The 25,900-nt window shown below is 43.6% G+C and overlaps 3 protein-coding genes across 10 annotated transcripts; 1 reads left to right on the top strand and 2 right to left on the bottom strand.

Moving 5' to 3' along the window:
- Positions 1 to 638: 638 nt before the first annotated feature.
- Positions 639 to 8,309, bottom strand: si:dkey-150i13.2 (mitochondrial carnitine/acylcarnitine carrier protein). Of its 2 annotated transcripts, XM_046396419.1 has the most exons (9): positions 8,002 to 8,299; positions 6,146 to 6,238; positions 5,606 to 5,733; positions 3,812 to 3,902; positions 3,027 to 3,144; positions 2,712 to 2,784; positions 2,215 to 2,324; positions 1,474 to 1,595; positions 639 to 1,351 (listed from the first exon to the last, which is right to left on the bottom strand). In XM_046396419.1, exons 1-9 carry the CDS (start codon positions 8,104 to 8,106, stop codon positions 1,289 to 1,291), a joined length of 903 nt encoding a protein of 300 aa, XP_046252375.1. In that variant the 5' UTR covers positions 8,107 to 8,299; the 3' UTR covers positions 639 to 1,288. The 2 variants fall into 2 exon arrangements, with proteins under 2 accessions (XP_046252375.1, XP_046252376.1); XM_046396420.1 differs by lacking the exon at positions 6,146 to 6,238 and having other exon boundaries at positions 8,002 to 8,309.
- A 545-nt stretch (positions 8,310 to 8,854) lies between these two features.
- ndnl2 (necdin-like 2) lies at positions 8,855 to 12,987 on the top strand. 3 transcript variants are annotated; one of them, XM_046396422.1, is made up of 11 exons: positions 8,855 to 9,003; positions 9,280 to 9,343; positions 9,874 to 9,993; positions 10,098 to 10,161; positions 10,299 to 10,378; positions 10,473 to 10,567; positions 10,876 to 10,955; positions 11,151 to 11,193; positions 11,304 to 11,366; positions 12,443 to 12,557; positions 12,647 to 12,987. In XM_046396422.1, the coding sequence occupies exons 2-11, from the start codon at positions 9,293 to 9,295 to the stop codon at positions 12,737 to 12,739; spliced, it is 804 nt and encodes a 267-aa protein (XP_046252378.1). In that variant the 5' UTR covers positions 8,855 to 9,003; positions 9,280 to 9,292; the 3' UTR covers positions 12,740 to 12,987. The 3 variants fall into 3 exon arrangements, with proteins under 3 accessions (XP_046252378.1, XP_046252379.1, XP_046252377.1); XM_046396421.1 differs by lacking the exon at positions 8,855 to 9,003 and adding an exon at positions 9,076 to 9,094; XM_046396423.1 differs by lacking the exon at positions 8,855 to 9,003 and having other exon boundaries at positions 9,010 to 9,343.
- On the bottom strand, positions 12,887 to 25,755 carry si:dkey-96f10.1 (6-phosphofructo-2-kinase/fructose-2,6-bisphosphatase). 5 transcript variants are annotated; one of them, XM_046396411.1, is made up of 14 exons: positions 25,611 to 25,755; positions 20,855 to 20,980; positions 20,497 to 20,593; positions 20,245 to 20,311; positions 19,316 to 19,390; positions 19,158 to 19,214; positions 18,394 to 18,515; positions 17,991 to 18,198; positions 17,770 to 17,916; positions 17,534 to 17,638; positions 16,254 to 16,383; positions 15,929 to 15,991; positions 15,735 to 15,799; positions 12,887 to 15,469 (listed from the first exon to the last, which is right to left on the bottom strand). In XM_046396411.1, the coding sequence occupies exons 1-14, from the start codon at positions 25,690 to 25,692 to the stop codon at positions 15,410 to 15,412; spliced, it is 1,404 nt and encodes a 467-aa protein (XP_046252367.1). In that variant the 5' UTR covers positions 25,693 to 25,755; the 3' UTR covers positions 12,887 to 15,409. The 5 variants fall into 5 exon arrangements, with proteins under 5 accessions (XP_046252367.1, XP_046252368.1, XP_046252366.1 ...); XM_046396412.1 differs by lacking the exon at positions 25,611 to 25,755 and adding an exon at positions 24,925 to 25,084; XM_046396410.1 differs by lacking the exon at positions 25,611 to 25,755 and adding an exon at positions 22,426 to 22,653.
- Positions 25,756 to 25,900: the final 145 nt, after the last annotated feature.

Here is a 25,900-nt window from a genome sequence, read left to right as displayed (position 1 = left end):
TCATTAACAATAAATTATTATATTATCTTTTTAATATTATATTTAACATTTATCATTTTCTGTATATCTTCAAGGTTTCTCAGTAGATCTGTACTCAACAATCCCAATATAAGTGTGCTGACATGATGTCTTCGCTGGTTCCTCTTCTGCTCTCTGGATGGAGTTTTAGTACTGAATTCAGACAGCATGTCCTGGTGTTAAATCGGGGGGGGCGTTTGATCCACTAGGGGGCAGAAATGAGCCCCCCCACCCCATGTATGTTCCCCAAATACAGTTTAACCAGAGTCTTTGTTCCCACACTGAAATACACTTCACCAGGTTTGCTAAATGATTGTGATGATTTGGTTAAACGTACATCTTAACACACAGCAAGTATTGTACATGGGAACCTAAACATTTATTGCTGTTGTGTTGTAGGGGTTCATATTGCTCAGAGCTTATAACTCAAAAGTGGTGTAAATTTAGTAATGTGAAAAATCATTTGCATTTTACACAACTGAATGCTTCTATTCACACAATGGGCAGTGAATGAACTTTATTCATACTAGTGTCACTATAGGATACTGATGTTGTAATTTTTTAAACTATACCCAGCACTAATATTACCAAATAAATGATCACACAGACGACCTGGGATTCCAGTGGAGTTGCCCACTTTGTTTGGTCAGCATTCCAACCTTGGGGTGAACAGTGACTTTGTATGACAATTCAAAACTATTTATTCAAACACTTCAACAGTGTGATAAGAACGACCTAAAATGACAAAAACCATCTTTGAGAAAAATTTATTTCACATGTACTTTTTTTTTTGTTTTTTAGTTTGGCTCATGTCCCATCTGCTAACATGGAGGGGGAGGAGTTTATGAGCTGTACTGCAGCCAGCCACCAGGGGGCGTCCAGGTGTTTGGGCTTCACTTTTGGGGAGCTCTCATGTCGTCCATCTTTACACACAGTGATCTAAACTCATTCTGAAATGGAAATTTACTATCTGACAAACATCACAGTTTGTAAACACAAGGCCCAAAATATGTTTATAAATCTCAAAATCATACATTCATAAGTGTGCATTTATGCTGTACTATTGCTCATAAAAATGTGTAAAATCTTGTTTACAAAGGAAGTATAAAATGAATTTGTAAAATTAAATGTAAAGTCACATTTAAAAATATAATAATTCAGTACATTCAACATCGTGACTCCAAAGACACAGAACACTTACAACACACCCTGTGGTACAAAGAAACATGAGAGGCTGGACCAGACCGGTTTCCAGTTGCAGACTCTCATTTCACCAACTGGGTACAAGTGCATTCAGTCCCTTCAGTGCCACCTCAAACCCCAAAAAACAAGCCTGGGGGAGAAAGAGAGGAGTGAAGTGGTGAGTAAGTATACAAAAGCAGACAATGCTGTTGGCTTGTACTTATCAGGGGTAGAAATATGACATAATAATGTAATATGAGGGTAAAGATGTACCGCGTTGGCAGGGAAGGCTCGCAGGAAAACAGCATTGAATCCCTTATACAGGCCTGTAGGTCCTTCTTCCCTGAGCAGCGTCCTCAGGACATCGACCAGACCTGTATACTTCCCATCTGCAGCTGTAGACACACACACACACACACACAAAAACATAAGTAGTTTAACAAAGTCGATGGAATGAAAAGAAACATAACAGAGTTCGAGTTATTTTTAGACACTGTAATGCAGAAATGTTAAATATTATGCCATTAAAGGAGAGCAGTTTTTCATTTCGCTCCACACTGTCCGTTAGTTCCTGATAATGGACATCATGAAGGGCCTTTTTCTATTTATCTTATACTGTCTTCACTTACCTAAATAAATAAACATTAATTTTTTTCAATCAACTCAGTTAGAGTTTTTCACAAGCCGTAACACCTGAGGGTTTGACTAATACCTGGAACAATCATTCCCATCCTATGAGGTTCCTGTGCAACTGAAATGTTGTTCACATTTCAACTTGGCGGGAGGACATCCAGTCCACTCAGCTCTGACTCAGCTAACGCTGTCGTTGTGCTAACAGATTTAAAGTCAGTAACAAACAGTAAACATGATGTGACAGGATGCTTAGTCAGCTTGTGTTTATTGGCGAAAACATCAGCTGATGATTTCAAAGCGTCAGATATCAGTCTGATTATCACTGGTCTACAACAAACTGTTTCACAGCTCAGTGTGCAGCTTCACACCACACTCACTTACCTGTCTGGAAGTTGGATTTGAGGACATCTGGAGGAAGAGCAATGGTCCAGTTTAAGATCCCTGCTACACCACCAGCCAGGAGGATGTTTGGAGTGCTGAGCTGAGACACACTAACACGTAAAGATCACAACTGAGGATACAAGATATCAAAGGTGTTCCTGAAGAAGCTTCTTCCAATGGCTCAGTAAGTATTCAGACCCTGAAGATTACTGAAGAGTAGTAATACTGTGTAAAAGTCCTGCACTGAAGATGAACTAAAAGAAAATAAGTATGAGTAGTAAAGTGTCCCCTGTCGTCCTGTCCTGTCTGACCTCAGATTTAACAATCACAACGATAAACACAATGCTGACACAAGGCTTTGTTTGTCCTCATCCCATTTAACGTTACTCTGCACAACAAGTACTTTAGTAGTAGTTTTCCTCTAAGAACAACTCATATAGAATACAAATACTTCAGATGTGTACAGATTCCAGCACTGGCTTTCTCATGTAACTCACCTTTGGCCCTCAGGTGTCAGAAAGTGTTTGAGGTATTCATATGTGAGGAAGTACAGACCGTTAGAAGGCACGTCTGAGAGACAGAGACAGAGAGGACGTGAGGCTGGAAATCCGCTCTGTCCTTTAGATTTAACAATCACAACGATAAACACAATGCTGACACAAGGCTTTGTTTGTCCTCATCCCATTTAACGTTATTCTGCACAACAAGTACTTTTACTTTCAGTACACCAAGTATTTTCTGATGCTAATACCTTCGAAGATTTACTTAAAATACTGAGTACTTCTTACACAAACACACACGCAGATGTTTACCTCTGATCAGCGTCAACACAGTCCCTTTGTAGACACTACGGATCCCCTGTTCGTTATAGAGCCTGACCGCACAGTCGAGTGGACCCGAGTACTTTGCCTTACCGCTGCTAGCCTGAACCTGGAGAACACACGTTAAAGTACTTTTATTATGTTTGTATAAAAGCACACGGACAGTTGTAGATGTAAATAATCTGAGTTACTGACTGTTATGGTCACATTGTTATAAGGTATGGCCCCCTTCAAATATGAGAGCAGTACTTTCTAAATATTTATCTTCTTTAATGGGCATCAAGTGGTCACAAGTAATTAATTACATTTACTAAAGTACTTTACTGTGGTATAAACTGGACCTACTTGTAGTTACTTGAGTATTTTCATCTCATGCCATTTTCTACTTCTACAGCACTACATGTCAGAGTGAAATGTTGTACTTTTGACTTCACTACATCAATCTGACAGCTTTAATAGTAAATAGTCACTTTACAAATTCAGACTGTTGAATGCAAAACATGTGATGTGTTCATAAAATATGACGCTTTGTTATAACTTAACCGCCCAACTATTTTGATGATCATTTAAGTAATTTTTCCTGCAAAATAAAATATTTCATGGATCCACATTTGCTGCTTTTAATTATCTTAACGTGAAGTGATTGCAATGATGCTGACTTTTGGACTGTTGGCTGGACAAATCAAACACCATGACATCACATCATATCACATCATATGATGATAACATCATCAAATATTTGAGGCTGCACACCATCACACACGCACACACTTTACCTGGAGTAAACATTTGATTCTCTCTCCTGGAGCAACAATCACTGTGGTGAAGACCCCTGCCAGACAGCCAGACAGGAATATTTGAGTGTGCCTGAATCAAACAGAACAGAATCACTTTCAGAGTTATGGGCACCATTTTACTTTGATTTAATCATTATGGCGTTCCACGGCGAGTCCGCAGTCACGCTAGCAGCGCTGTGAGGCTGTCCCATGTGTTGAATGCTAACAGCCGCACATTCACAGTGCTAACATCTTAACTGGGGCTGTTGTCATATACCAGTACTGAAAATAACTGTAATATTTAAAAAATGAGAAACTAATATCATGTTAGCAACACACATGCGATAATATTGTTGAATAATCTTGATTAATTCAAATTTCTTTCTGTTTGGTCGTCCCCTGTTACAAAACAGAAAATAAAATTGACTCAGTAACTCACTAGCTAATTACTACCAGTATGCGGTAAAGGTTAGCTTGCTAGCTAACTATGCTAACTATGCTAGCTAACAACTTCCCATATGGTCTAGTGGTTAGGATTCCTGGTTTTCACTCAGGCGGCCGGTATGGGAAGGTCTCTTGGGGCAGCCGTGGCCTAGAGGTTGGAGAAGCAGCTTGTGATTGGAGGGTCACTGGTTCGATTCCCCCACCGGATGGGTGGTGGTGGAGTGATTAATGCGAAAAATGCTCCCCCCCATTAGCCAGCTGATGTGCCCTTGAGCAAGGCACTTAACCCCCCAATATGCTCCCCGGGCGCTTGATGCTGCCCACTGCTCCTGTGTGTGTTTCACTGCATGTAATTTGCTGGGTGTTGCATGTGTGTGTTCAACTAAGGATGGGATAAATGCAGAAGACGAGTTCAGTGTGTGTATGTAAAAATATATTGACACTATATACTGTCAATAAAGCTGATTCTTCTTCTTCTAGCTAACCACAGTTTGTGGCAGTAGCTATCTAGTAGGTTAAAGAGATCATTTGTGATGCTGTTCTCAAATGTAGTGAATTGTTTTGGCCACGATGATGAAAATGTTGAGGCAAACCTAATGTTAACGTTAGCAGTGTTTGATACTATGTTTTCCTTCTCAGATGAGCGTGTTATCATGGTGCCTCTTGCTAATTTGCACAGCTGAGGATGTCAGAAAATCAAGATTATCAGGTTCATCCTGAGGAAAACATGAATCAGTGAACCAAATTTCATGGTAATTCATCCAGTTTTCACTTAAAACTGTAAACCTCAAGGTGGCGATAGAAGGAAAGCATTTATCACCTGCAGACCTGAAACTGAGTCTGAGACATTTAAACAAAAAAATGACCTGAGTGCAGACGCTAAATGTCTCTTTGGCCTTACACACGTATGTATTGTATGCTGTCTTAGATTTTTTCATCTTGGAATACTGTGCAGCACAAACCCTCTGGGGTGGGGGTGGGAATGGGGAGGACGGACAAGTTCTGCAGGACTGTCGACCCCAACAAAAACACGAGGGCTGAAGTCCATCAGGGGTGAGACAGAAGCTACAGGTGGTCTCCTGCATGTGAGACGTTACCACATACATATATGGACTGCTGAGCAGATAGGGTCAAAATAAAAGGGGCTGACAGCAGGGGTGGTGGGACGATAACATGAGGGAAGGGGGAGTGGAGGGGGCGTGTTGCCTCAAATGAGCGAATGATAGCAGGGGGAGGGCAACAGAGGAATGGTTATATATAGAGCTCACATTCTAGGTATTATAAACACACTGTAGGACAAACACTCACATTAACATGCACGTGTGTGTGTGTGTGTGTGTGCATACTTACGTCAGGGGTTTGCGAGGGTCTGTCTGCTGGAGCTGTTTTCCCAGGCCAAACCCAAAGAAACTGATGGCCATCATTGGAGCCACACCTGCCAGAGGAGCCCCCATACCTTTATAGAGTCCCAAGATACCCTTGATACACACACACAAACACACACACCAGTTATATTAAATTAAATAACTTTCTTCACCAAGTGTCTTCACTTATGACTTCTGAGTCCTTTCAATAAATGTGTTTCCATCAACATGTTTTTTTTCAGCTTGTGTGTCAAAAACACACAAGTGGAAACACCTGAAATTCAAAAGTTAGGGAGTCAATAAAAACAAAATAAATATAATAAATATATATATAAATGACTCTTCTCTTCTTTCTTCTTCTGCTGTTTCACAGCACTGACTGGAGTGTTATATCTACCTGCTGTTCATTTGCATTTTATTTTCACGTTTTTCTGGAAGTCTGTGTAAAATTTGGACTAAATTTAAATTCATTTCAACTGTAATAAGTATGTTGTGTGTGTGCGTGTGTGTGTGTGTGTGTGTTCACCTCTTTGGATATGGTCTTGCGAAAACAGTCATATGTTCCTGTGTAGAGCCTATACTGATTACAGGAGGATTTGGGCTGTGTCTGTAGCCTAACCTGGAGAACAGAATTGAATAATTAGAAAGATCAGCTACACACACACACACACACACAGAGATCTTGACCATGTGAAGGGAGGCTTGTTGAGACACAAGATAAGGGAAACACCCTCCAGTGTCACTGATAAAAAACAGGGTGTTGTGGCAGTTAATGTGAGCATCAGATGCAACATGCTCACACTCAGATCAGTTACTGGCATAAAACACACAGTCATTAGCCTGACATGAAGTCACTCCGATGTGTGTGTGGCATGCAGTTAATACCGAATGAGTCCAGAAAACCTTTGTTTTACCGATCTAGAATAATCTTCTATAAAGTTTCTAAGAAAGACATTTGACATCTAAAAAAGGGGGTGAGATGTCTCTGATCAGATTGGTTTTAACTAGTTATTTGATGCTGTAAAACGGGGCTGAAACATCATGATTGACAGCTGAGCACTGCTCCTGATTGGCTCGGTGGGTGTGTGGGCGGGAACTCCAAACTGTGGCCCCACCTCCTGGTCACTACTGCACAAACTCTGGCTCCAAATGATGTCACCGGAACAAGCTGGCTCGTATGACGGATATTTGGCTTCGCTTTTGTACAGTGTGGAGGAAGTGGAGACGTGTTGGCCATCAGTGTTGGGTATAACGTGTTACAAAGGAACGCGTTACTGCAATTTCGTTACTGTTGTCAGGGACGTAGGAATGTAACGCATTACATGTTGTAGTTATTAGACTATAGTAACGCTCGTTACAGCGTTACCCACGTTTTTGTGCCGTGAAATCATCCATAGGTTGACTAATAAAACGAATTGATTGTGAAAAATAAATGAACTCACCTATCTCACACAAAAATGGCATGTTAAATGAGACGGAGCTATTGGCGCATGCGTGCTGCTGCAGAGATCGGTTAGAGTCAGATGGAAGAGAGTGAAGTTATGGACGTGGACGAAAGCACAGGGGCATCCCCCTAACCCTAACTGGAAATATTCGCATTATTTTCCGTTTATTGCACATAAAGGCAAAAACGTTACAGTGAAGTGCAAGCTATGTCCTGGAGATAAACTGCTTTCCACTGCAGTGCTGCCAGTGAGCAATCTGTCCAAGCACTTGGTTCCTGCATGCATTCTGCATAGGGAATTAGGATATGAGTGGGAAAAAAACCCAAAAAGTAAAGTAACGAGTAACGTAACAAAGTTGGCTTTTAAAAATAGTAATGAGTAAAGTAAACCAATTACAGTTCAAAGCAGTAACTAAAGTAAAGTAACCAGTTACTTTTCTAGTAACTTACCCAACACTGTCGGCCATCGTTATATATGAAAATGTGTAATATTTATTAGCTGCGGCCCTAAATTCAGACTTGCAGAAGTGAATGCCAGCCCTCGTCTCCTTAATAACAATAATCTTGACATTCATTGCAGTCCTGTACAAAATGAGCCCTTTAAAACCACACGAAAGTAAATCTGAAGACGCTACTTCCTCCACCACTGACTTTTACCTAATCCAATACAGCACCACAGTTCCTGTCTTGCAGCTGAATACTGGCCTTGTTGACACGTTAAGCTGATTTATCAGCAATCCCCTCGACCCCCTCATGTGATCAATGACTTTTTCCAGTCTCGGCAGAATAAATCCAGAATAATCGAATCTACAACGGCAGCTCAAAAACAGCAAACTGGGAGCAAGGAAACGTTTTTCTCCGGGAAATAAGCAAACTTTTGTTCAACTACAGATTGTCTCGCAGCGCTTACACAAACAGTTTGACATCCGGTCAGTCACCTTGATGGTGTCCAGCGGGTGTCCGGCCAGCAGCAGACACGCTCCGCCGACACCCCCCGCCAAGAAGTTCTTGACCGGAGAAACTCTTCTTGTGTCTTCCCCCATCCTGTCCCCGCATGTCCAGCGCAGACAGCCGGGTCCACTTCACACCGCCTCGACAGTCCCCACGAACCTCTGTGTGTGTGGTGAGACACCCAGCCCGTCTGCCTGTCTATCCGCCTGTCTGTCTGTCTGTCTGCCGCAGGAGGACGGTGGACTTTGTCTTCACACAGCTGAGAGACCGAGAGACACTTCACTTTTTTTCTTGGTTTTTTTTTTTTACTATTTTACCCGTATAAACAGGATCATGATGAACTATGTTATCAATATGAATCAGCATTGGGGTTCATGCATCCGCTGCTTGTTTCTAAGCTCTTATCTTTAATTAAACATTTGAAATGATGTTAAGCCATTTATTTTACATTCCTCGGGGTGTAAACAACAAGAATAAATCTACTTTCATTTGCAGGGGTAGGCTGCTAAATTCTCCTGCTCCAGTTTGGGTTTCTTTCATCTGTTTCATCCCTATACACATATTTATAACTTAAATATATTATAATATTGATAATTCTACAAATTAGCTTCTACTAGAGACATTAAAGATTTTGAGAGACTCTTTCTGACTCTCTCTTCTTTTAATGTCAAAAATATCAATGTTAGGTTTGGGTTGTAGACCATCACGCATTATCATTTATTGCCATGTGTGATTTGATTTTTGTTTCCTAGTTATTATGTGTTATAATATGTGTGACCATTGTTATTGGTTCATTTGTTTATTTCCTCCTGGAGAATGGGAATTACGATTCTCTATTGAAACGTAAATCTTTTAAATAAAGTTGGGGTTTTTTTGTTGTTTGTTTTTTAAATGGCGCGCTCATTATTCGTCATCAATGGGCGCCTGAACACCGCATTAGCGGGAATTTGACAGTTTGGAAACGACTGTGGAGTTAGCATTTAGGCAAAGTGAGTGAATATATTCACCGAGCGGGTCGGTTAATGCTCTGTTGTCGTTACTGCAGTCTGTTGAGCTTGAGATGTGATATTTAAATGTTATGTAAGTTAAGACTTGTCTAGTTAGCTGGCGATCTCAGACTACCCAGCTAGCGTTACTTTAGCTCGATCGTCCGACCTGTCACTTCCGTGTTCTCTGGGAGGTTTTAGTCCTGTCCTAGTTGATTTGTTTGGTTTGCTTAAAGCCATATCGACGTGCCTGTGGATACATTTTATTGTGTTTATCAGGCAGCGTGTCGCCATGACGCAGAGAAAGAGGCTGTCCAACACTCCGAGCTCCTCTCAAAGCGGAGTAAGTGCGTCACACGGTGTTTAGTACATCAGTTTGGATTTGCTCATCCCCTATTACAGCACTGCCGCCTTTCACGTGTTTTCATCCAACAAAGCGGCTTTATGACGGGTTACTGTCGTTTAGTTCAAATACTTAAATATAGGTTGTAGGTTTTGCACGCTTACTTTTTGCTTATTTTTCTCACCCATGATTTCAAAAAGCTGAAGCTACTTTAGGCCGCCTCTCAGGTGGTAATACTTTTTAACGGAGTTCTAACGGAGTTCTCATTCTCATTATCTAACGCACTACGGCGATATCCCATTCATTTGTACAGACAGATATTAAAATAATCTATACAGATCAAATCGTTATCAGCAAACTCCGCAATGTTCTTATACAACAGGTTATCATGTACCTCTGAGGTTATTTTACTGAAATAATTTAAATAATAAATTCATATCCAGTATCCATGCATTGTGGCAGGTGCATTTGTTGGTGATTGGTTCTTTCAGACAATCTGAACATAGTTTCAACTGATGCTTTTCATGTAGAGGCAGCCCAGCACCGTACTGCCTCAGGAAGACGACGATGAAGCAACCTTCACTCAGCCAAGTACGTCTCAGGTCCAAAGAGGGCTGGAGAAGCTCACACCTGCACAGGTTGACCAAAAGGTAACACACACACAGAAATCATTTCACATACACACACACACACACACCAAAGTTCTCTTTTCTTTTCATGATGTATTTGCACATCTTGTGTGTCTGTTCTGCAGACAGCTGAGGTGGTGCAGTTTTTCTTGGTGAAGGACCAGAAGAAGATTCCCGTTCGCCGAGCAGGTAGAGCCACATGTATGCACAGTGCAGTCAAGTTCAGTGTCTGTCACTGTGTGACCGTGGGTCTGTTGTCATTGCTCAAGGTGGATCTAAGTGAACTATTTTATGTCTTTAGTCATATTATTCTCTTGTCTTTTTAGACCTTGTGAAACATGTGGTGAAGGAGTACAGAAACATCTACCCTGAGATCCTGAAGAGGGCTGCACGTACATTCGACCAGGTATGTTCAGTCTGAGAGGATCAGAATCGGACAAACACGGAAATACCACACCTACAACAGTCACAGTGTTGCTCTTTTCCACTGTTTCCCTCAGGTGTTTGGCCTCAAACTGGTTGAAATCGATGCCAAAAATCACACGTACATACTGATCAATAAGTTGGAGGCAGCGGAGAGAGCCTCACCCATCAAGTGAGTCTCTGTATTAACACTAATTGTTTATCATTATCAATCAGTCTGTTCCTCATGTTCTTGATTAATCGATTAGGGCCATAAAATTGTGAAAAATGTTGATTATTATCACATTCAACCTAATGTCACAGAGGAATAAAGAAACCAGAAAATATTCACATTCCAGAAACTGAAATCTGAGAATTTGGTCATGTTTTTGTAAGAAACCACAACTAATTGATAACCAAAGTAGTAGGCATTTCAATGAATAGTTGACAGTGTGCATAGTTTTAACTGTCTTGTTGTTTTTGTTGTGTTTGTGTGAGCAGCAGCCCCACCAATCCAAAGATGGGTCTGCTGTTTGTCATCCTCAGTGTTATTTTCATGAAAGGAGGCGTCGTCAGAGAAAGTGAGTGAGAGCTTTCAATCGTTCACCATAGGTCCGGTATCAAGTTCCTGCCCACACCCCCTCTGAGCTAATCAGGATCAGCGCTCAGCTGTCGATCATGACACCCTTTTTATAACATCAAATAATTAATTAAAACCAAACTGATCAGAAGAAATGAACACTTGAAACAGTGTCTGGTTGTGTTTTATGCCGTAGACCTCATCTGGAGTACTCTGAAGAAGCTTCGCGTTGACCCCGGGTAAGGCAGCGTTTTCATGCACCTGGTCTTTGCTGGACTCGACACATTCGTGACTTTGACTTTCATTCTCTGCTTGTTACGTTGACATTGTTGACATGAAACCTCTCCAGAGAGCGACATGAAGAGTTCGGGGACGTGAAGAGGGTGGTCACTGACGAATTTGTGCGCCAAAGGTAAGAAGGAGCACTTCAGTCACTTTGGTTTACATGCATATGTTGAACCAGGGGCATCAGTACAGAACGTTTCCTAACTGCTTGTCCCATCTTAAGTTTAAAATCCTATCTTCATATCACATAAGTAATTCCTAAACTCACAGCTGCATCCCGCCCTCAGACTTCATATCTTAAGAAATCCTAACTCCAACTGTAAACTTGACTCCTCAATCAACTTGTCCCATCAGGCCTGTATCCATGGCAACAGCTGGATTACACAAAACCAGATTTCTTAATTACATGTTGTTCCAGGAATCCAGTCACAATAGAGAACCAACTACAATCTGATTACCTGTGCATGTAAAAGCACTGGCTGTGTGCCCCTCCCCCACCCCTTGAAGGAATGAACCGTTTCCCTTCTCTGAGTGTTTGAGCCAGACAGTAGCTCAGTCATCTAACCCAGCAGACCTATGATCAGCAGGTTCCTGGTTCGAGCCCCGCTGGGACCGCTGTACTGGTGTGTTCAGAGCCAGTGTCTGTCAGACCGTAGACTCTGGTTTATACCACACCACAGAGTAACCGGAGACTGCAAACAAACCGGACCACTGCAGCAGAGTGGCTGGCCCAGCGCCGACTCCAAACACTATCACTGAATGATGTGCTTGTTTTACTGTAGTGTTGTCACATTGACTCATGCCATTATAGCCCATTGGGTTCCTGTCCAAGCCTTTATTTCTTCACTGACTTTGGGTAGTGCTACTTAGTCCTGTCTGTCTGTGGTTTCTCTCCAGTTTAAACTCCAGTTCTCCATGGAGATCCCACTCTGTCACTTCTGTACCGCCGTATGAAGTGGCCTTTCAAGCTATGAACAGTTTTAGAGAGACGCAAGAATTTATGGACTAATTATGACACATTTTACAAGAGCAAAACTTAGAAACAGAAGGGCAGATTGTGACCCGATTCCCACACTGAACTGGAGACACTAATCTTGGGTGTCCATCTTGAAACTGTGCTGATTGTAGACATCTTTTGTGCTCTCGGGTTAAACATGTCTGTAGCTTCTTTGAATTTTACCCTGTGTGTGTGTGTGTGTATAGATACCTGGAGTATGTGCGAATCCCTCACACAGAGCCAATAGAGCATGAATTTCGATGGGGTCAACGGGCTGAAGTGGAAGTGTCGAAAGCCAAAATCCTTGAGTTCATGGGTCAGGTGGGTATCTGTGTGTGCTGTAAGTAATGGAGTACAGCTGCCTGCCATTAAATATTTGTAGCTGATGGAGATGTGGTGTTTGATTCCAGCTTCATGAACAGGACCCTCAGAGCTGGAGCCAGCAGTACAGAGAAGCCCACTCCACCTCCAGCTCCCAGGCCAGCACCAGCAGCCACAGATAACTGGCCCAGTATCACAGGGTCTTTCCGTTCATTTTATTTATTTTGGCAGCAGTGCCTCATTTTTCTTTTTAAATGTGTTTTTGTGTTCTCTGTGAAGACAAACAATTACAATACAAAACATAAAAGAAAGCCAAACAGCTGAACTAGTCAGATATGCCTTGTCATTTTATTGCCTGGGCTTTCAGGTAACATTTGTTAAAGTTCAGAAAATAAAACCTTTTCTAAATAAACGTCAGTGATTGCATTGATTGACAGTGTAATTTCATGTCTCATACTCATTGTTGTTAAGAAGACACACAGTCCTGTTTCAGGACCTCTCTGACATCAGCTGCTACATGGTGGAGCTCAGGACACACAGGAACTGTTGCACGTTTACAAGGGACGAGCAGGAAGACAAAGCTGAACTGACCAATTGATGCACAAGTTCACAGATTTAACACAGGATTGGCTACCACTGAACGTGGTTTCGAGGGACAACTCAATGCATTAGACACTTGTTTTCTGACTGAGAAACTCTTCACATTGTGTGGACAGAAGTATGTGCATTCATTTGCACCAACATGTTTAAGGCTACCTGAGGAAAACTATTTTCTGTTGCTGCGTAACTGAAGAAGCACACACCAGCTTAAAACCAACTAAAGACGATCACAACACAGCTATGCCACAGAGCAAACAGCCAGTCATCTTTGACATATTTTCATATTCAAAAAAGTACGGACACACTGCACCAGATTCCCTCTTGTGTCTTATTAAAACGATGTTAAAACAATGCCGTGTCAGCTGAGAACGTACCACCGGAGCCGTCCACCTCGTGTGTGTGAAGGGTGCATAGAGTAATCATGTATATGTTCTTTATGTGAGGCACATCGTGGCGTTGGGCAGTTAAGAGTGCTGAATGTCCCCTCCAGTTTTACTCTCAAAGGGTTGTGTGGTCTGCATGGCCCTGTTCCATTCAGCATTTAAACCTCCAACTCCTCCCCATTTCCACTGTGATACATAACCAAACCACATCCACACAAAAAACTAACGCCAGAGTCATCTGGATACTCAGGTGATGCTGATGCGAATGTAAAGACATGAGGTAAGACGACTCAAACTAACAGGCCTTTACAGGTCTGAGAAAGCTTCCTGCTTTCTCATTAAGAGTTAGATAAGAATATCAATGTCATGTCAAACTGTTGCCATCTTGGCTATTTTGGCACAATGACCATATTTGGATGTGAGGGTGAAACTGGGGAGGAACTCCTGATTGGATCCCTTGCTTTATGGTCTATTGACTCTAAATGGGAGCATCCATCCATTTTGGATAAAGCTTTTCCATCAGGGTTGCGGTGGAGCTGGAGCCTATCCCACCTGGCTACGGTTGAGAGGCGGGATTCATCCTGGACTGGTTGCCAGTCAATCGCAGGGCTGACACACACATACACCCACACCTTGGGGCAATGCAGAGCAGCCAGTTAACCTAATGTGCATGTTTTTGGGACTGTGGGAGGAAGAACCCGGAGAAAACCCACGCAGGCACAGGGAGAACAAGCAAATTCCACACAGAAGGGTCCGGACCGGGATTCGAACCTGGAACCCTCTTGCTATGAGGCGACAGTGCAAACCACTGCACCACAAAATGAACATCATGCTGTGTTGAAGGAAACCGTCTACTCATAAATCAACTGAGAATTAGGCTAATCTTCTCATTGGCTTACATCCAATCAGGCCTCTTTTTGAAACCAATGGAGTCACCCCCTAAAAATGCAGGTTTCAGGAGCCTCTGCACCATTAGTGGGTAAATATGAATCTGGGGCTACAGGCAGTTAGCTTAGCATGAGGACTGGAAACAGGGAGACAGCTTGTCCAGGTCTGTCCAAAGATAACCTACCAGCATCGCAAGTTCACTAATTAACGTGTTATATCTTGTTTTAAAGGGCATGTTTAACTACAAAGTTCATAACAATGTTTTTGGGAGTGCTGCTGTCACAGTGAGATTGCAGGCAGTCAGCAGACACTTCAGGAAGATTTATTTTATTAACTTTGGGCAGATCTGGGTTTGCTGTTGTCCCTCATTTCCAGCTAAGCTAACGCCTGGCTGTATACAGTAACTTGCACACAGATGTGTTATCTAACTCTCAGCAAGAAAGCACATTTTTCAAAATGCCAAACTTTTCCTTAGTTTCATTCAGAACAGTTAAAAGACAGAACTTAAAAGTTCCTCTTTGTGCCAGTGTCTCTACTAGAAATAAAACCACAACATCTCAGAAATGTGCTCACTCATCGTCTGCCTTCTCAAATGTAAATGTGGAGACAAGATAACATGAAACGAAACAGCTCAAACAAACATGTCAGTTCAAGTGGAGAACTGGCTGCTTGAATGAAATGCAAAAGATAACAACATGCGAGTGAATATGTTGAATAAAATCCAGAGAGTGAGACGGGTCATCTGGCCAGTGTTCAGCACTTCAATTTTCACAGCAAAGGAAGCTTCTTCTTCATATCACTGACGTTTGGCCTGAGCTCCGCCTTATAAAGTGCATTTACAATGAAAATGCCATAGAAAAATGTCTCATAGAGTTTGTCCATTTCACAACAACGACCACAAGAACAATGAACACCATGATTACATAAATTTAAATTACTTTTCATTGGGGATGAAACCAGCGCCATGTTGTGATTCCTCTTCTAGATGTGATCTGGGACCGTCTCCAGTGCCTGTGCCGGGTCTCTGTCCACGTCCACGTTCTGAGAAAATGTAAAAATGTAAATGTAAAGTTGAAAAAATGTAAAGTTTAGGACTTAGGACTTGTCAGTTTTGACTTGAGACTTGCTTGTGACCTTGTAAGTCCCATCTCTGACTTTCACCATTGATGTGAGAACTTTTCAATGAGTTTAGCTGAACACTGCAGCTGTTATGAAGGGAGTCAGTGAGTACTCAGTTTGACTTTCCAAAGATCAGTACAAAAAACAACCAAAACAAAACAAAAAAGAACACAGAAACTGAATTTACCACTGGTTTCTCTCTGTGTGTGTTGACAGCTTCAATGTTGAGGAAGACAGACTCCACTTTACAACCTGACAGAGAGGACGAGAAAAACAGCAGCAGTACGATAAAAAGGCAAAGTTTCAGGGATCCATGGTGCTGAACGTGGAGCAGCGGGAACCCAACAGGAGACAAGACAAACGTTGGACAGAGAGACTGACCGTAAGCGACTGGGGTGAGTTTCAGAACCGTGTGGAGAGGACACTTCAGGTAGGGCAGCTCATCTGAGAAAGAAAAGTCACGTTTGTTTAATCCTACTGTGACATTTATGTATTTGTAAATAGGCCAAATCCAACAACATGTTTGTCTATCTCTCAATACTGTCTGACTCTCAGCTCCAAGCCCACTTCCTGAAGATGGAAATCTATGCTCAGCAGCAGTCTTCTGCAGGACATTTTGGAGGTGCGGACTTAAAAGGTTGGATGCTGTGTGTTAAACGGTGAGGCCTGTGTGGTGTTGTTGTAAATTGATGTATTTTGTCCTCACGAGCACTCTTGTCCAGGAAGTAGGCCAGCAGACACCTCATGACAGCCTGGTGACAGATGACTAAAACGTTCTCCTGCCTCTCCAGCTCCATGATGACCGGCTCCAGACGCTGCACGAGGTCCTCGTACGACTGGAGGTACACACAGACAAACAAGAGAGACGTTAAGCTGTCCACACCACTTCAGTTCAACTTCACTGTGGCTCCACCTTACAAAAATATAAATAATATAATACAAATTCCTCAGAAGTGAAGCCCAAACATCTGGATGCCCCCTGGTGGCTGGCTGTAGTACAGCTCATAAGCCCCTCCCACTCCATGTTAGCAGATGGGACATGAGGCAAACTGAAAACTCAAAGTACACGTCAAATAAATTCTTCTCAAAGATGTTTCTGTGATTTTAGGTGGTTCTTATCACGCCGTTTCCAATCAGTTTGGCTTTAGTTTAGCTCATTAGTTACTTGATGCAATAAAAAGGAGCTGAAATACCATGATTGACAGCTGAGTGCTGATCCTGATTGGCTCAGACAATGCAGTTTATAGGAACCCAAAATGACGCCAACGCAGATGGTGATATGTTTAAAAAAAAAAGCTGGGTATTTGTACTTTGGAAGAGAGAGAGTCTGAATTAGCCTTCAGATTCTGTCAGTGGCTTGTCTTGTAGGACAAAGTCTCCCTTCATGATGAAGCACCTGAGGGAGTCGCCTGTTGATTATAATTAGTCCACAGACAATCCACTTCATGTGCTCTGCAGTGACGCTATGGTGACAACGTGATGGTGGTTTCATCACGGGGACACTGAGGTCAGCTGAATACTGGAGACATTATGGAAAACACAGCCTCGATTCTTTCACAGCAACTGATGTACAGTGTTTTGGTGCAGTACTGAGATGCTGCAATGTTATGTGTCCAAGAAATTTTTATTTTTATTTTATATTCACTACATTCAGATAACCTGAAGTTATCTTTGACTTTGTCATACATTTTTCATCTTATTGACCAAAGAGGACATTCTGGACCCGAGTGTCATCACACAATTTCTGTTGTGATGTGGGGCTGTTTTTTTAGGTCTACTCTTATTTATTATTTTTAAATAATAAGTATACTTATTTAATTCTTATTTCAACGTTTTTCAAGTTAAAAAGAAAATTCTGCAACCTCAGCATCAACGTTTCCACTCGTGTACAATTTCCTGTTAAATCCTCGACGTCCCGAGTCGAACAGAATAAAGACAAACGGCTGGTGTAAACCTCTTCTTGTGAATCACATTGTGCCTCCTCACCTCTCCTTTAGGGTAGCGGTAGCGATACTTGTTTTGGTCCCTCAGTGCGAACTCCTCGGGGTAATTCTCCTGAATCTCCTCGTACGTCATCTCCTCACAAACCCCCTGAGGCAGCAAACCGGGACAGAGTCTAAGACACTCAGCTCTCTTTCTCACGTCGGCATACGCAAACAAAACTGCTCAATTATTTGTGAAATCCTGCAGCACAAATCAGTCGTGCCGTGTTTGACACTCACAGCGTCGATCTCGTTGAGGGCCTTCCACTGTTCGTACTGGACTCCCAGAGCCTCTGCTGTCTGGATGGTCCTCTTCATGTGGCTCGTCCACACCTTCAGGTCCCTGATGGACTGTCCACGCATGTACACACCCAGAGCACCGGCAAACTGCAAGCACAGAGAGGACATGAGAAACGAAACACACACACACACACACACACACACACACACACACACCCTACCTTCGCCCCGCGAGATGACAGTCCGGAGTCTCCTCCGATGCGACCCACGAGGTTGAGTTCGCTCTCCCCGTGGCGACACAGGTAGATGGATCTCGGGGTGACATGGATGTTCATGAGGTAGTAAACTATCCTGCTCTGAATGTGGTCCTGGACCTGATTCACCAGGTATCTGCTGCCCACGTTGAAGATCTTGATGTAAGACAAGGTCCTGCACAAAGACCAGAAAAGTACGCAGCTGACGTTGTGTTGGCTTCGTGCTCCTGATAGTCACCACATTCAGGTCGTTGGTGTTGTTCTCTTAATTCTCTTCAAGTCAGATTCCACAAAAAGACCAAAACCAACGATGAGCTTCTCACAATGTGTCCCCACCCATACACAGATCCATAATTCAGGGGGCTGTCACCTGTCCTTGTTGTCATCCAGTGGGACGTAGGTCAGCTTGTAGCACTCGATCCTCTTCAGGAAGTCAGCCACAGCCTCCTCTTTGTCGCAGTCTGCGTAGTCCGGGCTGCTCAGCTTCACTTGCTGTTGGGAGACAGAGACAGTCTGAAGGGGTTTCTGCGAGACGTGAGACCGCAGTACACGTCCTCGTCTTGTGTCCACATTTTCATATTCTGAAGCAAATGACGAAGCAAATCAATAATCTAAAAGCAGCTTTACAAATGGAAAAGAAAACCTCTCTTTTCAAATTTTGAAATTGTTTTTTGAAATTCTGTTATTTATTGACGAATGAACGAACAAATGAATGTATTTTCTTATGAATGATGCTGCTTGTACCGGTGCTTCCTTTGTGTTGCCCATACTGTTCTTAAGAATAATGAAAAAAGTTTAAAACCAAACTATCGTTTAGCATTTGTTCAGCTTCCCCAAAACTGAACTGAAAATAAGGATTAAAAAAAGGGAAGTGAAAGTAAAAGACTGATGACAGCAGGAGAACTGTTCTCCATATGTGCAAACTATCTTGTTTTGGAACAAATATGGCATCAGATCACGTGACCTGGCATAGTCCGACCGGCACTCTGACTGACTGCGGCTGTTCTCAGGTCAGCCTGTTCCACCAATAACAAATTAGAAACACACTGGGCTCCTGGCTCCAAGCTCGGCTCTTGCTGTGATCCTGGAACCAAGACTTCCTGCTCACTCAGACAAACCCACACATTCACTCACTTTAATATTCTCAGCGATGATTTCTGGATCATCACATATTGACTCCACAAAGAAAACCTGCACAGGTGGGCAGAGAAGAGGTGACAAATTGTAGTGCAATTCTGAGTGTTTTTCAGGTTTACTTTAGCAACGGGAGAAAAAAAGAAACAAGAACAAACCTTGTAGCCGTTTTCCTTGGCGAAGCTGAGGATGACCTCTCTGCGCTCCGTGGTGGTGTTGGTGGCATCAAAAACCTTAAAGAGACAGAACGGTTATCGACAGATTCTTCTGACCAGCCCTTATCGGACTTCTGTCCACCTCACTGTTTACTGCTGTCAGAGCTGCATTTAGCTCATGCTAATGCTAATCCCTCGCCTCCTACTGATGCTGCTTCACATTAAAAGCCTTCAGCTGGTGAACGTCTGGGGGGATTTTGTAGTGAAGAAGCAACAGGAAATACAGTGTTGGTCACGCAGGCTTTGTGGCGGTTTAAGGGCGTATCAGCAGTGGAGCGTTTTTTGTTTGACATCGTAAACACGGCAGCTTATTTACGTGTAAATTCATGACTGAACATGACAATCTATTGTGTAACTTTCTCAGCCATCAGTCGTTTTAAATGTCCGTGCAGATCTTACAAGCACAGCTGCTGTCATAACCCTGCATAAATGAGAACAACCATATCATACAGTATAACCTGCTGCATTAGTGATGATGATGATGTTTACTGAGCGCAGGAGGAACCGCCTCTTTTCTCTCTACAACTATAAACACGTATGTATGAAGGCAGAAAGAAAAAATAAGTTGACTGGAATACATTTACATGTGAATTTTACAATTTAGAAACACACGCATTTTGTAGTAATATCAAACAACACTTGTTACCACGGTAACCAAGTGTGTTGCTAAAATCTGCAGAGAGATTTTTTTGTCCACTTGGGGGCAGCACAAACAAGCTGTGAAGACAACTCTGACAAATCGCGACGTCTTTATCCAGTAGCTATCCAGTAATCATGATTATTTAAGTGGAGTCGTGTTTGTGTCCACCTGAGGAATTTAAGTGTAATTTTCACTCCCTTTAAGCTAACGTCAGGCGTCAGGTGTCACTCACCACGACCTGGCCCAGCTCTCTGTTGAAGTAGTCACACACATCCTTCAGGGCGGCGACAGCACAGGCCCTGCGCCCAGAAACACCACAAACAAACATTAATAACACTATATGCACAGAGTGACTTGGGTTACAGGTGCTCCTCCGCACGCTGACACTTTCACACGTATCTGACTGGGTTGTACAGCCATGAGACGAGACACGTGAAGTCACACACTGACGGCAGCGAGGCCCCGTGAAAGTGAAGGTTCGTACTTGCGTATCTTCATGGCCTCTTCGTTGTCCGGTCTGAAGAACTCAAAGCTGTTGTAGGAACGTGTGGCGTCTCTTCTGTACTGCCCAACATTGAACACTGGAAAACATCGAAAGGATGTCGTATAATTAGATTTGATGTACTGTGCACAGAAGATGCTTTTTGACATGCCGGGAAGCTGCGGTCTTGGCGGAGGCGTGTTGCTCCAGGTACTGATGAGACTACGATCCAGTTTGAGTAACCGTCAAATGAACTTGAGGTCCTTCATCATTTAACAAAGGTTTATCATATTCACACAGGTGTTTGCAGGGCAGAAACATGCCTCGTCAGACAACAAGATCCTGTACTGTCATGTGATACCTTTAGTCGTTACACCAATCCAGTTCAGGTATCTGGTGAGCTTTTTAGAGATGTACGTCTTCCCTCTCGCCGGTAGTCCCACCATCACGATCATCGTCGGGGAGTTGGTGAACTGGGGCACTGATGCTGAAACACACAAACAGAGCATTGAAACACCTGTGCTGCAGGTGTGCAAGACATTTCCATGGAGATTAAAGGAGAAACTCAAAACTGAGGGCTGAAAACCTCAAGCTCGAGAAGGAAAAGAACTCTCTTTCTCCCTGTGAGGCGAGATGAGAGGGCTGACTCATGTCTGTCTGTGACCCACAAAGAGCTTCGTCACGCGGTGCGACAACAATCAGCTGAAGCTCAGTATCATCCAAACCAGTGAGCTTGTGGTGGACCATAAAGCTTCAAACAGGGATGTCAAAATGTCAGCACTTGATCAATTGTGCATAAATTCTGCTGTTATGGCTAAACATGTGCTTTTGATCTCCAAAATCTAACCACTTCGTCTTTTAGTCCAAGTGGATGTTTGCGCAAAAATTCAAGAAATTCATTCAAGGCGTTCCTGAAATATCGCGTTCACAAAAGGGGGGACATGCGGATGGACAAACCTGAACACAGTCTCCGGTCCCAGCAATCACCGTCCCTGAGGGATGAAGAGGTCATCCATAATGAAACGAATGAATCACTCGCAGCTCGTCTTCTGATGAGATCCATTTGATTCTCAAAGTTTCCCAAACATCGCAGGTCAAACAGCAGAATTATCTTCAGTCTGTTCACTTCCCGGAGGAAACATTTTCAAATGTTCAGTTACCTGTTCAACTTCTCTGAATGCACAGCTGAAACTCCAAGCTGCCACTCTGTCAGCTGATCAAAGTTTAAAACTGTACCGGTGCCTTCATCACAGTTGGTACTTTTTGTGACGGTAAAATGAATACTTGGTTTGTGGAAGGCTGGAAAACACTTCGGAGAACACCAAGTTCTAGTAATACTGAGTCAGTAAGTGACCGATCAGTGCTGATCAATAGTTTACAATAGTTCAGACTTGGTGCACGTCCAGCTGCAGCAGTACAAGCTGCTCGAACACTCACACGTCACTGATAAGTCACCTGTAGGATTTTTACGATGTACTGAGTACTTCACAAGTACGTTTTCCTAATGAAAGACCTGGACTCTCACTAAGTGAGAATTTCACATCATTTCCAGCTGTGGTAAACAAAGTAAAGGAGTTCATGTGCCACCACTGTCAGCCCATACAGAACATCATGCAAGAAGCATCAAAGCTGACATTCTTCCTGTGACGGTGTGGGGGCTGTCGCATTAGATTCAACGGCAGAACGCGGACATGTTTTCATCGTGAACCTTTGGGGTGAACGACCCTCCGGTTTCCCACAGCAGGACGCCATGCAGCAGCAGCAGCAGAAGAAGAAAACACATAAACCAGCAGCTTCAAAGAGAAGTCATTCACACCTTCTTTAATGCACAAGTACCAACCTGTCAAACTGGATACAACAATGGAGAGTGTGTGTGTGCGTGTGTGTGTGTGACACACACACACACAAACTCACTCACAGTATTGTACTCACAGCCTCTGCGTTGGCTCAGCCGGCTTTTCATCCATGGGACCCACGTCTTCTCCAGAGGGTTTTGAGTGAGTTTTCTTTGTGCCTCTGACATGGCTTCAAGAGCCAACTGAGTGTGTGTATACACGTCTGTACTCTCTGTGTGTGTGTGTGTGTGTGTGTGTGTGTGTGTGTTTAACAGCAGGGTGAAATGAAGAGGAGCACTCCAGGTGAGCTTACAGTTTTTGAACTTTCTCACACGATGTCAGTTTGGGAGGAGATTTGAGTCAGCCGGTAGACCTGTTTGGCTCATTGCAGATCAGGGAGTATCTCTGATTGGTCAGACAACCTGCCAGTCACATAAGCCGTCCCAGAATGAGGTCATCCACCAATCAGCAAGTGAAACTCTAAACTTTGCCCCAACATACAGGAAGTGGGGTGACAAGCCAGGAACAACCACACTGAGCAGCTCTGTTAGGATTTCATCAGAGGACTAATAAAATGTCATAACACTTGTGTGAGTGGGTGTTGCCTATCGGTAAATATATTAAAGGAGCAGTTCACCCTAAAATGAAAAGTTAGTCATTATCTTCTCACCCCCATGCAGATGGAAAGTCATTTTTGAGTGAAGTGTTCCTTTAATGACTGTGCATAAGGAGTTTGTTTAAGTTAGTTTAAGTTCATGCACATTTTAATTGTATTTTTACTTAAAGCTACCCTGTGGACATTTAGACTGCTGGCAGTACTATGGAGCAGTTTTGTTTCCACACTCCTGCCAGCATTTCACTGACCAACAGGTGGCAGCAACACACAAACTGTAATGCACCAACAAAAGGCAGAGAAGAAGACGACTTGCTCAGAAACAATTCTGTAATCAAGTAAAAAAATTGGCTTTGCAAATGTTTTAAGTACAAGGAAATGACATATTTTGACATATTTGTTAGATGCTACGGATGAGCTCAGAGAGTTTGGGAGAGTAAAGCTGATTGGACACATGATGTATTTCAAGACACCTTTAAGTAAAACTTATTCCCTTCACAGTTACTCTGGAAGGTAAGCAGTACTCATGGCGGGGCAATAAAGGTCTGCTAAGGTCTCGGCCGCAATCCCGAAACCCTGCATCTGCTGCTTCCTCTGTGTCTCCGCACGACGCCTCCACCACGTTCACATCAAGCAACACAACGCAGCGCACCTGGACAGGTGTGGTTACTGACTCATGAAAGCAGAGAGAAACAATGGGCATCATGTTTCAATGCTCATTACTGTGAGATCAACATTCACATTCAGAGATACGGTGAAGCAACTGCCACTTAATGCACCATTTTCAACTAATCTTATTTTATTCCACTTTTTACTTCTACTCCATTTCACAACGAAATGTTGGAGTCTACAGTTATAACACCGTCATCATTTCATGAAACCTGACGTGTTTCTGTACATTTCAAACGACTCAGCATATGTGGAATACAAAGCCGCATCCAGCACCCAGCGAGCAAACAGCTGCTCTGCGTCCTCCACCTGCAGCACCTCCACCTGCAGCACCTCCACAGCTCTCTGACCGGCAGAGAACTGCCCCCACCAAACTGATGTCCATTCCTCTGATTGGTACTGCACCACTGAGCACCTATTCTGCATCAGGTTCCCATGGAAATGTCCTAACTTACCTTCGAAAAACTGAAGGGGACTCGCCCTTTCAAGAAAAAAATATCCCCAAAATTTCTTTGACGTGGAAGAAATGGAAGAAAGTTCAGAGAAAGCAGCAGAGGAGGAGCCCCTCAACCAGACAGACAGCCAGACAGACAGACAGATAGACAGACAGACAGGTTATTACCAGTGAAATGTACTCGCTATGCAGAAAAATGTCTCTTTGTGTGTGTGTGTGTGTGTGTGTAGGTGCACTGTTTGAAAGTTTGCAGGCATGTAGGAGGCTAATTAAAGTTGCTAATGAGTTGCATGATGGGAAATGTAGGATCCAGTGTCCCGGATGTTATTTTTTTTTCTGCTGGTTTTACTGTGACAGTCTTTTACTCTGTCACTTTGAAGTTCCCCGACTTTCTCAAAGTAAACTTTAAATTAGTCTACATCTTACTGATACACTAATATGTGAGGACAATAGTACAATATTTCAGTTGTCCCCTAGTGGCCAAACCCTGAACTCTGAGCTCTGAATCCAGCAGAGGACTTTTGTCACAAGCACTTCCTGTCATCTCTCCACTAACGTTATGGACCAGAAGCATAAAAGGCATCATATAATAATAAAAATATAGTAAAACACAAGTACAAAGTACAAGTAGTCAGAGCTGTGTGAGATACTGCATGTAGGAGTTTTACTGGAAGTGTTACTCCTGCAGAATCGGGAATGTTTCACAATATTTTGCCACAGAAATCTCCAACATCAGCATCTCATGCAGCGCTGCACGCGGTGTGTGTGTGTGTGTGTGTGTGTGTGTGTGTCACAGGGACAGACACACACACAGGGGAACTGACCGCAGGCTTTCCGTCTGTCTGCTCGTTAAACCTCACCTGTGCTCTCATACCGCACGCGTCGCGGCCGCCGCACCGGAGTCGCGCTCTGTTCGGACTCCATTTGTTTCTTCACACGGAGAGACCCACAAACCACGTGGGTCGCCGCTCCTCATCACAGGACTTCTCCCCCTCTTCCCTCCCAAAATAAACGGCCCCAGCCCCGCAAGGCGTCCTTCGGCTCGCAGCTCTCCTCCCTCAGCCCTCCCCCCTCACTGACCGGGGCGGAGGACACCCAACGCCGCCGCTCGCCACGTCCGCTCTGCGCGCTGCAGCGGGAGCCACGAGCAGCACGCGCTCTACCATATCATGTCAGCTCCCAAAACCTCATAGGCTAAAACACCAAAACACTTACATAAGAGACGAACAGGGCGCGTGTGACGGCTCGTGTGGCTGAATGAGCTGACGCTGATTTGTTCTTATTCCGCGTCAGCACCGCCGGAGCGGCGGACATGATAACACGCGCTCTGCCCATTAATCAGTGAGAGCCATCAACAGTTCACGTCACGGGGCTGAGTTCGCGCGCGCGCACACACACACACAGGAAGTGAAATTGTGCGTCCCGGAGCAGCGTCCGTGTTCTCTTGACCAGGAACGCGCATGTTTGTATTACATAATTTAACTTCTTGTCTGTTGTTGTTCTGTGCGTGAGTGTGTGTGAGTGTGTGTGTGTCGCTGTCACTCACCGTGCGGACGCTGGAAGCGGACCGTCCTGCCCGCGCCCCCCTGCGGCTCGGCTCCATCTTGCATAGCCACAGCTCCATTCATCCTCTAAAACTATTCGCAGATTCCCAGCAGACTGTGCGCGCGTGTGTGTGTGCGTGTAGCATGGACAGAGTGTGTGTCCCCACCTGTGGTGATCGCAGGCACACAGACAAGTCGGGACTTGCTAAATAGTCTGAAAATGTTGGTCCTCCTCTTCCTCCTTAGTGTGTTCCTCCGGTCACACACACACACACACACACACACACACACA

This window comes from Scatophagus argus, chromosome 8 (genome assembly GCF_020382885.2).
Source record: "Scatophagus argus isolate fScaArg1 chromosome 8, fScaArg1.pri, whole genome shotgun sequence".
Lineage (NCBI taxonomy): Eukaryota > Metazoa > Chordata > Actinopteri > Scatophagidae > Scatophagus > Scatophagus argus.
Note: the sequence above shows the minus strand (reverse complement) of the source record. Positions and strands in the feature narration are given on the sequence as shown.